The sequence below is a fragment of the Entelurus aequoreus genome, linkage group LG11 (assembly GCF_033978785.1).
Source record: "Entelurus aequoreus isolate RoL-2023_Sb linkage group LG11, RoL_Eaeq_v1.1, whole genome shotgun sequence".
Classification (NCBI taxonomy): domain Eukaryota; kingdom Metazoa; phylum Chordata; class Actinopteri; order Syngnathiformes; family Syngnathidae; genus Entelurus; species Entelurus aequoreus.
In genome coordinates this window covers 36,995,939-37,009,989 of record NC_084741.1, presented here as the reverse complement: position 1 = coordinate 37,009,989, position 14,051 = coordinate 36,995,939, and the positions used below count along the sequence as shown (strand labels likewise).

General features: G+C 36.2%; 1 protein-coding gene across 3 annotated transcripts in view; it reads left to right on the top strand.

Moving 5' to 3' along the window:
• The window catches only part of LOC133660065 (sodium/potassium-transporting ATPase subunit gamma-like), a 46,256-nt gene that overhangs the window by 8,288 nt on the left and 23,917 nt on the right, over window positions 1–14,051 (top strand). For all 3 annotated transcript variants that reach the window (XR_009827766.1, XR_009827767.1, XM_062063158.1), the window contains exons 3-4: window positions 13,714–13,737; window positions 13,848–13,871. Coding sequence is in view for 1 of the 3 variants with exons in the window: in XM_062063158.1 (XP_061919142.1) it covers window positions 13,714–13,737; window positions 13,848–13,871 (48 nt within the window). In the remaining 2 variants the exon portion in view is untranslated. The remainder of the gene's footprint in view (window positions 1–13,713; window positions 13,738–13,847; window positions 13,872–14,051) is intronic.

Genomic DNA, 14,051 nt, shown 5'->3' with positions numbered 1-14,051 from the left:
TTGAAAATCTAAAACTCACAGACTGCTCATTTACTGCAGTTTGAGAAATCCCCATGGTTGCTATTTTTTATTTGACACAGTGCTAGTATGCCTAATCAATAATCACTAAACTCAACAAAATAGTAAGGCATGATTTCCGCGTTCACTTAACCGCGGACAGAGTCACATAATTGGCCAATTAAAACAAAATCCGCTGATACACGCAAAATAATATCAGGGAAATTGACATAAATGTGAGTAAAATATTGTCATGGTGAGAAGTACAAACAAAACATGAAATGTGGGCTAATACTTTATGGCTAATGCCGTAGCATGCCGTTGCAAGGCGATGTGCTAGTATGATAGCAAAACAGTTCCTCAATGTTCGCTCTTACAAAAACAATAGACACCTTTCCACTGGAGGAACATTTTCAGGAACTTTCCCACTTAAATACAATTTCCCACTTAAATACAATTCCCCATATGTTTCCACCAAAATGATTTAGTTTTTCAAGAACCTTTTGTAGTTCCTCCCAGCTTAGTAGGACTTTTCCAAGAGACCAGGAACCTTTTTGGGGGTGGGCTGTGCTGTCAAACGCTGATTGGTTGAACACAGTTAGTTAAAACTTCTCTTCCAAACACACGGCCACCATTGGAATATACGCGGTGACTTGTTTATTTCTTATTTATTGTGTATTTATATTACAACAAACTTGACAACGGGGAGAAAGAAAAACGAAAGGAGCTTTTGAGATGCAGGAACTTTTGTGGGGCATCTGTGTGCTGAAGAATGCTAATCAGTGGAAATATTTTGGAGTGTTTTTACTCAGCTGTAGTCTTTAAAGGCCTACTGAAATGAATTTTTTTTATTTAAATGGGGATAACAGATCTATTCTATGTGTCATACTTGATCATTTCGCGATATTGCCATATTTTTGCTGAAAGGATTTAGTATAGAACAACGACGATAAAGATCGCAACTTTTGGTATCTGATAAAAAAAGGCTTGCCCCTACCGGAAGTAGCGTGGCGTAGTCAATTGAACATATACGCAAAGTTCCCTATTGTTTACAATGATGGCCGCATGAAGTGAGAGAGATTCGGACCGAGAAAGCGACAATTTCCCCATTAATTTGAGCGAGGATGAAAGATTTGTGGATGAGTAAAGTGCAAGTGAAGGACTAGTGGGGAGTTGAAGCTATTCAGATAGGGAAGATGCTGTGAGAGCCGGGGGTGACCTGATATTCAGCTGGGAATGACTACAACAGTCAATAAACACAAGACATATATATACTCTATTAGCCACAACACAACCAGGCTTATATTTAATATGCCACAAATTAATCCTGCATAAAAACACCTACGTGTTTGTTATGCTAGCTCCTAGCTCCTCTGCTAGCTCCTAGCTCCATAGAACGCGCCAATACAATTCAAACACCTGATTAACACACACAATCACTCAGCCCAAAAGACCGTTCACCTAACCCAAGGTTCATAAAGCTTATATATTTTTAAAAAGTTACGTAAGTGACGCGCACATACGGTCAAGCTATCAAATGTTTAGCAGCCAAGGCTGCATACTCACGGTACCTGATATTCAGCTGGGAATGACTACAACAGTAAATAAACACAAGACATATATATACTCTATTAGCCACAACACAACCAGGCTTATATTTAATATGCCACAAATTAATCCTGCATAAAAACACCTACGTGTTTGTTATGCTAGCTCCTAGCTCCTCTGCTAGCTCCTAGCTCCATAGAACACGCTAATACAATTCAAACACCTGATCAACACACACAATCACTCAGCCCAAAAGACAGTTCACCTAACCCAATGTTCATAAAGCTTATATATTTTTAAAAAGTTACGTACGTGACGCGCACATACGGTCAAGCTATCAAATGTTTAGCAGCCAAGGCTGCATACTCACGGTACCTGGTATTCAGCTGGGAATGACTAAAACAGTAAATAAACACAAGACATATATTTACTCTATTAGCCACAACACAACCAGGCTTATATTTAATATGACACAAATTAATCCTGCATAAAAACACCTACGTCTTTGTTATGCTAACTCCTAGCTCCTATGCTAGCTCCTAGCTCCTAGCTCCATAGAACACGCCAATACAATTCAAACACCTGATCAACACACACAATCACTCAGCCCAAAAGACCGTTCACCTAACCCAAGGTTCATAAAGCTTATATATTTTAAAAAAGTTACGTACATACGCAAAAAAAAAGTTGCGCACATACGGTCAAGCGATCAAATGTTTAGAAGCCAAAGCTGCATACTCACGGTAGCACGTCTGCGTATTTGTCATCCAAATCAAAGTAATCCTGGTAAGAGTCTGTGTTGTCCCAGTTCTCTACAGGCGTCTGTGTATCGAAGTCAAAAGTCCTCCTGGTTAGAGTCTCTGTTATCCGAGTTCTTCTATCTTGACTGCATCTTTCGCGAATGTAAACAAAGACGCGCCGGCTGTGTACTGTTGTTGCTGACTTCGTTCGAAAAATACGTCCGTTTCGCACCGACAACTTTCTTCTTTGCTTGCTCAGCTTCTTTCTCCATAATGCAATGAACATAATTGCAACAGATTCACGAACACAGATGTCCAGAATACTGTGGAATTATGAAATGAAAACAGAGCTTTTTTGTATTGTATTCAATGGGGAAGGCATACCTCTGTTCCCCGGGCTACGTCACGCGCATACGTCATCCTCAGAGGCGTTTCGAACCGGAAGTTTAGCGTCAAATTTAAAATGTCACTTTATAAGTTAACCCGGCCGTATTGGCATGTGTTATAATGTTAAGATTTCATCATTGATATATAAACTATCAGACTGCGTGGTCGGTAGTAGTGGGTTTCAGTAGGCCTTTAAACTATATGCAGTTTATTGTTGTTTATTATTCGGGATGGGAGCTTTACATCCTATCTCTAATGTGTGAGATGTACTCGTTACTGCACATGTGTATAACAGTAAATTAGGGCTGGGTGAAATACCTATATATATTATTAGGAAATAACTTATTCGGTAGAAACATGAAACAATTTTAAAAAAGGGACAAACTGACCTCTTTAGTTGGCTCGGCGAGTCAGTAACAGAATTGGCGCGTTCACGGTGACTTGACTTGGTGGAAAGGAGACAACTATTTGTCTTGCAACATGCAGACTCAATTATACATGCCAAAGTTCACACAAGACCCCTACATATCTTTCCAAGGCTATGCCAGTACCACAGGTGTTTGTGTTCTCTTTAAAAACTTGAAAGCGTTTGCCTGGTTAGATTCATAGGTTGGGTTGAAATTTAGGGCTTTAGGGCTGTCAAAGTTAACACGTTGATATGATTAATCACAAAAAAATATTGCATCAATCAAATATAAACGCAGATTAATCGTGCAATTTATTTTGTCCGCACATGACCTTAGATGGTTACCTGAAAGGTGTGGGTTGTTATGTAACAATAAACAGTTTTAATTATAACCGCTGTGAAACTCCCAACGATTTAAATTACCGTTTTGAAATAAAATTATTGATAAAATGTGATTGATAACTGTATAAACACTTGCAGGGTTTCCCCTCGATTGGCAAGATACCTGTGGCGTTGGGGGCGCGGTTAGGGGCATGGTCACCATGACCTCGCACCTAACAGGAAGTGAACTCGCGTGACGTCACATAAACCGAAAGTGAAGCTAGTTTACTTAAACTTGCATGCGTTTAAGTACCACTGAACAGAGAAGGAACACCACAACGTCTGCCAGAAGACTATCAGTGATAAGTAACACAAAACATGCAAAATACTGGACTTTCTAACAATATATGTCTATTTATTTTACTATTTTATTTGTTGGTTAAATTTGGTTATACGATGTGTGTGTATAAGCACTTTTTGAGCACATTCAACAATACCACAATAATAATGTCAACCGGGATAATTTGGTCACGATAACTGTGATAAGAAACTTTCATATTGTTATATCCTAGTCATTATACAGTCAGTGATCAGATCAATGCTTATTTTAGTTTTAAAATGAGTGAGGAGACTCTGACTTTGTGCTAGCTGGCAAATTTCACTTAAAAATGAAATGTTTTTCAGTTGACAGCAAATATATGACAACCATTTAACTAAAACATTAAAAACAATCCAACTATAAATTTGCATTTGTCTCAAAATATTGGGCTCTTTTTTGAAGGTAACTCAAATTATGAAAGCAAGTAACTAATAACTAGTAAACCAGTAAAAACTAGTAAATTAATTGTGATTAATGAAAATGTAAAAGTGTGATTTATCTGATTAAAAATGTGTCATTTGACAGCATTACTTTAAAGTTAAAGTACCAATGATTGTCACACACTAGGTGTGGCAAAATTATTCTCTGCATTTGACCCATCACCCTTGATCACCCCCTGGGAGGTGAGGGGAGCAGTGGGCAGCAGCGGTGGCCGCGCCCGGGAATAATTTTTGGTGATTTAACCCCCAATTCCAACCTTTGATGCTGAGTGCCAAGCAGGGAGGTAATGGGTCCCATTTTTATAGTCTTTGGTATGACTCGGCCGGGGTTTGAACTCACAACCTACCAATCTCAGGGCGAACACTCTAACCACTAGGCCACTGAGTAGGTGTTTAAATATATGCCCCCACTTTCTTTATGTAAATCAGTTGTTTGTCAGAAATGTAATGTTTGAGGACCGAATACAGTTTTTTGAACGGCTCTTGTAAGTGAACTATGAGAATCGATTTGCTGTTGCAAGCCGTTTTTTTGGAGAGTTGTTTTTTATGCGCATGCAGATACGTTACCCGATTGGCAAATGAACTAGAAAATGAGACAGAGTCAATGGAAACGCAGCAGCATTTGGATTCACGTTTTTGTTATCTTTATAAATATTTATTTGTATTATTTATTTTTATTTATTTTTAATTTGTTAATCACTTTGCGCTGAGCTACACATTGTTCAAGCGTACACACACCAGGTAGTGTAGTATAATTTTGTATTCACATTTTTAATATGTCCTAGTTTTTATTTAGTTTTATACGTTTTTGTACACACTGTGTGTACTTATTATTTGGGCATTTTTTCAGTATGTATAAAATGCTCTTCTGAAACAAAAGTTTTTTAGTAAGAGAACATCCAACATAGTGATGTTACTGCTAAACATGGGAATGTGGCACCACCTTATGGAATGTTTACAATGAAACCACAACAAAAATACAATTATAGCAAATATTTCAGAATCATTCCCACCAATAGAGTAATATGTGTGTAAATCTAAATTATTCTGATCCACATCTTAAATAATTACTGCTACCAGTGATTGTTAAAACAGTTTGAAAAAAACTATAACAACAAGCCAGTCTTGTGAACGTCTCTTTGAAAGGAACGGCCCTGAAAGATCCTGTTTCCTATTAAAAAAAAATATTGAAATAAAAACTAACCTTTTGATGTATTCACATCTCACTTATTAGTAATGTAACATTTAAGCATAACAAAATAGCGATTTCATATTGTCGAGATACATATCAATTACTGTATTTTGTCATTTAATATACATGCTCTTTACATACAATAATCTACTGAAAGATTAAATGTACCATTAATTAGGTTATAATATTCATGTCAAGATGTTTAAAATCCACTTACTGTATATACTGTAGATATATCTGTTTCTTAGACATTAGTTAGATAGCTGCACAGTGAAATCCACACTATTACAACATTTTAAAAAGGTTTCTGTGTTACACGTATGCGCATTAGCGAGGGGAAGCACAACTTAGACTGGTCACATGACTCCTCCGCCTTTTGATTCTTGAGCTGGTAATTTACTTGGCAGTCATGTGCTGCTTGTTGTAAAACACAGACATACTGTATAAAATAAATAAAGATACATGTTTTAATGTTATTGTTTTGATGATTCATTACAGTGAATACCTGTAGTTTAAACAGTAAGGCTCTTTGGCTACAGCCGGGATTTTGCTCATTCTGTGCTTCCTACGTGCCATCAGCTCAGCGTGGTGTTACACACTTTTGCAGGCACTGTGGGTAATTTCATGCTGGAAATTGTTGACTGTACAGCTAAATCACTCACTGAATGATGGAACAGCGTCTTGCTAAAACATTTTTTTCATATACTGGATAGAACATGGATAAACAAATCTGCTGGCGCTTTATCTTTCTGCTCTCTTAATGCAAAATCTGACCCACCTGCAGAGAGGTACAGTGGAACCTAAAAGGTCAAATGCAACCAGTCCCGGGACACGGGCTAACATATTTGCCGCCATAATCGAATTAATCATTTCCAGAGTGAGTCAGTCAAACTGGAGGTTGCCCTCCAGGGGGTTCTTTGGACCACCAAACACCAACATGAGAGCCCGGTTCAGGTTCACAATACAGTTTATATTTCCAATAATGTCTCTGTGTTGCTTTTCAGCAATTGTCTTTTTGTGCCTGTCTGTCTTGCTCTCGCTCTCCCCCAGCTCCAACCACGTCACTCCTCCAGGTTGCTGCTTATACAGAGCGACAGGTGATTAGATAACAAGGCCTAGGTGGGCCATTTACACACCTGTCGCTGACTTCGAGGCCGGTCCTGGCAGGCCCGCAGGCCACGCCCCCCCTCCACACAAACCTTTATTAACAATATCGTAGGGATGTAACAATATGAACATTTCATATCGCTGTTATTGTGAATAAAATAATACAGAGACCACTTTTTTTTTTAAATAACTCAAATATAAACACACTGTTATAAAACCCACTATTTTGTGTTTCATATCCTTCACTGATAGTGTTTTAGTCTTAGTATTTTATTTGTTTTAATAACTAAGCGTTTATTGTTTTAAATATTTCTTTGAACTGTAACACTTTAAGATTTTTTTTTTAAATGAAAAGTGTGTAACAAATAAAATGTATTATTTATTAATTCTGGGGGGCGTTGTGGCATCCTACTCTGTTAAGCGGTCCTTGAATGCATCGTAAAAACACCCCCTGATTATAGAACGATTACTCTGTTCTAAGAGAGCACAGCCTGTAGGTTCAATGTGCACAATTGAATATCTTAGTTGCTCAGACAGTAAAGTGTTTATATACAGTACGTTTAGATTGGGTTATGTTGTTTTTTAATGGGGAAAGACATTAATGTCTCTTGTTGTCATGTTAACATTTAAACTAGAAAGCTGGCATCAGTCATGTTTTTTGGATCATTTTATATTTAAAACGTTATTAAAACCCGTCGGGAGTTTTACCACAATAATCATTTTTACTGTTTATCGTTACATTCCTGAAATGAATATTGGTTGGAAATATGGTCCAAGCCCCTTTAATGTGAGATTTTTAGGTTCGACTCTACAGAATTCTCTCATTCTTACATGAGCCAGTATTCACTTAAATAGTGTCTACTTGATGTTGTCTACGCTGTCATGCCAACCAGTGTGTTCAATTAATGTTCGTGTGTCTTTGGTGTCACTTCACATCAGCCCAAAGAACAAAATGTTGCAAAAGATAACATGATTGCAAACGCCATGTTTTTCCCCATAACAAGAGAGCTGACAGTTTCTATGTCCTATAACAAAACTTTATTTTAAAACAAATACTTTATACATGTTTTTTCACCAGAGCAACTTTCAGAATGTCAACCGTGCCTGAGTGCACATTTACAAGAGAACAATGCGGTCAAATGGAATTATTTGAGTTTTTTAAATGTTACGGTCCGCTATGTTTTTTGTAGCAATTCTCATTCTCGAAGAAATGCAAAAATGCTTGTCATTGTGAGAGAGATGCGCAAAAACAGCCCTGTGTTTCACCATCTCTGAAGTAATGTGACATACAGTACTTGCAGAGGTAAACGTCTACCTATTTTAGAAAGTATGCATCTTTCAGCGTTTACATGTTAGGGATGGAACGGTTTATGACAAAAATCAGTGCGTGAGTTACTCGGCTCATAAGTTTTTTTTTCTTTGGGGAACACTGCAAATGATTTGCCACTTGCTAAGATTTAAAATTGTAATTTTAGAAATGTCCTTAATTGTAAGAGCTATTTACGTATTTGTATTAATTGAATAATCTTAATTTTAGCAGAAATAATTATATTTTTCATATTCTACTTTAAAAATGTTAAAATAAATAATCAAATAAGATATTTCGGTTTTTACCCTCATAGAAAATCTTGTTTAAAGATTCTGCAACATCTCAAGGATGCTTAATTTAAGAATTGCAAGTTGAAAATGGCTTGCTTTCAGAATTGAGTTTGAGTTTATTTCGAACATGCAAGCATACAACATGATACATCACAATTTCCAGTTTCTCTTTTCAACATGTTCGAAAAGGAGTAGGAAGAAGCAGAGCTTATTTAATCCTACCCCTTTTCTTTACATAACAGTTGCTGAAACTTTTTTTATTCACTTCCTGTTCTCAATTTTTTCACAATAAACTCCATATGTAATCACAATAAAAATAAATAAATAAATAATAGTAAGAATTTAATAATAATAATTGGTGAAGAAAGTCATATTTCATATGATGAGATAAGTAAGATTACTTTAAGAATGGATGAATGAATGGATGAAATAAATTGAAAATGTTTGTCATGGTTCTTCTTCTTTGTACTTTGTAAACACTTTAAGTTTGAAGAGTTTCTTGAAGTGGATCATATTAGTACATTGTTTGATTGCTTTGCTTAATCCATTCCATAATTTAATTCCACATACTGATATACTGAAGGTCTTAAGTGTTGTACGTGCGTACAAATGTTTTAAATTACATTTTTCTCTAAGATTATATTTCTCCTCTTTTGTTGAGAAGAATTGTTGTATATTCTTGGGTAGCAGGTTATAGTTTGCTTTGTGCATAATTTTAGCTGTTTGCAAATTCACTATGTCGTGGAATTTCAGTATCTTTGATTCAATAAATAAAGGATTTGTATGTTCTCTATATCCAACATTATGTATTATTCTAACTGATCTTTTTTGTAACACCGTTAATGAATGAAGTGTTCTTTTGTAATTATTTCCCCATATTTCTACACAGTAGCTCAGATATGGTAACACTAGTGAGCAGTATAGACTATGAAGTGATTTTTTGTCTAGAACATGTTTTGCTTTATTCATTATTGACGTGTTTCTTGCTACTTTATGTTGTATATTTTTTACGTGAGATTTCCAGTTCAATTTATCATCAATCATTATACCTAGAAATTTGGTTTCATTTACTCTTTCAATTTCTATTCCGTCTATTTGTATTTGTGTTTGACTTTCTCTTCTACTATTACCAAATAGCATTATTTTAGTTTTACTAAGATTCAACGATAGTCTGTTTTTGTCAAACCATCTTTTTAATTTGGGGTAAACGTCTACCTATTTAGAAAGTATGCAACGTCTACCTATTTTAGAAAGTATGCATCTTTCAGCGTTTACATGTTAGGGATGGAACGGTTTATGACAAAAATCAGTGCGTGAGTTACTCGGCTCATAAGTTTTTTTTTCTTTGGGGAACACTGCAAATGATTTGCCACTTGCTAAGATTTAAAATTGTAATTTTAGAAATGTCCTTAATTGTAAGAGCTATTTACGTATTTGTATTAATTGAATAATCTTAATTTTAGCAGAAATAATTATATTTTTCATATTCTACTTTAAAAATGTTAAAATAAATAATCAAATAAGATATTTCGGTTTTTACCCTCATAGAAAATCTTGTTTAAAGATTCTGCAACATCTCAAGGATGCTTAATTTAAGAATTGCAAGTTGAAAATGGCTTGCTTTCAGAATAAAATACTTATTTAAGTCATATATATATATATATATATATATATATATATATATATATATATATATATATATATATATATATATATATATATATATATATATATATATATATATTCTAGAATCAATATCTTAATTTAAGCCGTTTTATCAAGTACTATTATCTGTTCATTTAGCTAGTTAATTTGACAAATTTTTTGTATTTTAACCTACAAACTAGTCTTTTTTATTTTAGCTCTATTTTGCAGTGTACTAATCAGTTTGGAACTCGTATGTGTAGTTCTGATCATACGCTTGAGGCGATGTAGGGCCTCGTGATTTGAATTACAGAATTGGCCAACAAAAACGGAACCCGCTGTTAAACAAGGAATATCATTAAAATTGACGTAAATTAAATGTCATTGTGAGAAGAGGGATTGTTTGTTTGGGGAAATCATGTGTCGTGGACTGCTTATCGTCCCCGAAACACTAAACCGCCACCTCCTAATCTAAACATTGTCCAGGCGACCACTTCAAACAACGGCTAAATGTGCAAACAAACTACGAAGCTAATGCTAACCAGAACAAATTATAATAACGCAACACATCTGCTGCTTGTGTTGCTGTGAACGAGACCACTGATGGAAGCTTGATTTACAGACAGGACGGCAGCCGTAACCTGAAAGGCTAGCCCTCAATCGTCTCTACTCAAAAACAAACGCCATCAAGCGCGCTTAAAGGCGAACTGCACTTTTTTGGGAATTTTGCATTTTTGTTCACAATTCTTATGAGAGACAAGAAGACATAAGTTTGTTGTTATTTTTTGCAGTCTAACATGTAACAATTGGCTCATTCTAGGTGGCCGGCAATGCAGCTAATGGGAGCAATCAATTCTACCTCTAAATCACTTTAAAAATGCATTCAAGAACCGCCAACAATACTTAATTTACATTGCATAACTTGTATAATAACCATGCGACATTGTTATTGTAAGAGCAAACACTGAGGAAGTCTTTTTTAGCGTAGTAACATATCGGTGCGCTTCGGTATTAACCGTAAAAGCTCGCTATGGCAAGAGAGAAGCTCGTTTCTACGTCAGCACCCGAATTGCGTTTGAGTTTGTAATGCACAACACTATGCAATAGGACACCAATCTGTACTGACTGAAAAACATGAACAATTATATTACAGTATCTGTAAAGCATTAGCCCACATTTCATGTTTTGTTTGTACACAGCTAGCTCGACAGCATATGTACTGTAGTTGTAATAACACGCATGACGTGCTGCGTGTATCATGAACAATATTAAAATGACTCACTCGATGGACAGTCGTGTGTTTGGTCCAGCTGGTAAGCACTCAATTTATGTTGGCATAGCTTAGCTCCAAGTACCACATTGACTGCGCCAAGTCACGCCGACTTCACTCTTTCAGCTTCAGTCTGCTCCAGCGTTTCACCCTTCCTTCATGCTGGCTTCTAGAAGCAGCAGATCATCCTCTGTATATTCAACTTCAAAAAGATAAGGCTGTGAATCCTCATATGTCCAAAAATAATAATATTTTTTGTCTGTTACCAAGTCTGCCATGATTAGAACACACTCACGTTTGTTTCCGGAAGTAGGAACACACATTTGTCGCCAGAAGTCGGAATTGTCCAATGGTTGCGCGATTTGAACGATATACAATATAAATGATATTAATCAGCCGACGATAGATTTTTAAAACGTTAAAAAGTTATTGAATATAACACACTTTTTATAACCATTATTATCCATTTTCTACCGCTTGTCCCTTTCGGGATTGCGGGGGTGCTGGAGCCTATCTCAGCTGCATCTGTGCAGTAGGACCCAAAAAAACAGAACCCTTACAAATGGTATTAAATCCCACAAAGAAAGAATCCTACAAAAAGATTTCTTAAAATGTGCTCAACCTTTGTATGATTGTTCCCCAAAGGTTCAGATATCTTGGTCACTTTGCATAAAAGTAATGTTAATTCTGAAATAAGCTCTGCAAATTCGCATATGTCGCGCGAAATTGTCAATTACTCATTTACATATTCTTATTTTGGAGTTGAGAATTAAGATTTTGCACAGTCCCATACTTTCTGAAGTTCTGAATCCAGTCAAAAATTCTGCTTTTTATTGGAGCATGACGACACCAAAACTTACTCCGAAAATGTGTTTGCACTACAGTGTATGATTTGTTGGGGGAATAGGCCTCCATGCAAAATGTATTTTCCCTGGTTGACCAAGAGGGAAGACTATTGTTCCAATTTTTTATGCACAAAGTTGACTTGAATACACTAAAAAAGAAAATAAAACAATTCAATTACCAGATTTATTCAAAGATTTTTGGATTCTGTTTTTGGGGCCCATCATGTACTTCCTGTATACGTATGTGCACAAATGCTTATTATTCCAGACATGTATAGTGAGTGGCTGTGTGGGTGATGACACACGCTCTCAGAACATGGGGACACAGTAACACATTAGAATATTACTTTTGTAAAAAAAAAATATTTATATTAAGTTTATTTTATGTTGTTGTTGTTACAGTGTCAGCTGGGAAAAGTTCTAGACCAATGGATTTTCCAACTGTGGTACGTGTACCACTAATGGTACATAGGCTTCATCTAGTGGTGCGCCAAAAAAATTACTTAAATATTCAAACACATTGTCCCTGTTTAAACTGTGTGTAATGTTACAGTACAATAGCCAATAAAATTAATATACCATATTTTTCGGACTATAAGTCGCTCCGGAGTATACGTCGCACCGGCCGAAAATTCACAATAAAGAAGGAAAAAAACATATATACGTCGCACTGGAGTATAAGTTGCATTTTTGGGGGAAATTTATTTGATAAAATCCAACACCAAGAATAGACATTTGAAAGGCAATTTAAAATAAATAAAGAATAGTGAACAACAGGCTGAATAAGTGTACGCCACATGACGCACAAATAACCAACTGCTATTTTAACGCAACACATCATGGCAAGAGTCATTCAAGTAAGTATAACATATAGAACATGCTATACGTTTACCAAACAATCTGTCACTCCCGATCGCTAAATCCGATGAAATCTTTCTCCCCGGTGTCGCCTCTGGTATGTCCTTTCTTTCTGCTGCTCGATCGCCGTTCTCTGCTGCATATTTCACTACGTCCAGCTTGTAATCTGCAGTATATGATTTCCTTTTCGGTGCCATTTTAGTTCAGCCCTTCTCAGTTTTTATAAGTTACCGCCAATGTTGATGTGATCCATTTTAATAGCTATGGCAGTAGCATATAGCATATAGCAGTTAGCATTCCATGACCCACAATGCACTTCTGCCATGACCCTCCCCCGCCGAATTCTTATTGGTTGACGTGTGAGTGACGATTGCTGACGTGTGTGTGACGATTGCTGACGTGTGTGTGACGATTGCTGCCATTTGCTTCGTCTCTTACGCGAATGAGATAAATAATATTATTTGATATTTTACGGTAATGTGTTAATAATTTCACACATAAGTCGCTCCGGAGTATATGTCGCACCCACGGCCAAACTATGAAAAAAACTGTGATTTATAATCCGAAAAATACAGTACTTGTTCAATAAAACCTCTGCCTTGTTTTTTAATGAATTCTTACGCTCACTATGCTACTGTATTACTAACATTAATACTGTATTTTAATGTTAGTCATTATTATGGTACTTAGAGAGCCAAGTTTTTTCTGAGGTTTTTGAGAACAACTGTTCGAGACTCATGTAATTGAGGACGCCTGCTTTATATTGATGACAAATGCAGAGGACAAATTTCACCACATCTAGTGTGTGTGTGACAATCATTGGTACTTTAATCTTAATCTTAAATTATGTCAGTCAAGTTCCAACACCAAGTAATCAACAAACCACTTAATATTTAAAAAATATATTTATTGATTGGCCCAGATTAGTTTCATGTGTTTTTTTGTACTCCAATGATCTTTCCGTCTTTTTGTCCTCGCAGTAGCAGCAGCAGACGGTGACAAAGGTGCGTATTGTTTGAGCAGAGCCGTAAGCCTTCATGAAACTAAAGTCACGTTTATGTCGGTTTACAAATGTGCTGCTCATTCCTATCCTGTCTCTCTTCTCTCCAAACAGACTATGACAGCGCTTTTCAATACGGTGAGTAAGCAGTTTTGCCTTCAAAGGAAACACCTGCGAGGTCAGTTCAAGTTGTGACGTAAGTGTGATGTTAGACTTGGTCCACATGGCTCAAATCTTCAAAAGCGCCAGTGACCATGAACAAGAATGTGGGTATTTTTAAAACTGTATACTAGTTTTGGCCTTTTGCCTTCATCTAAA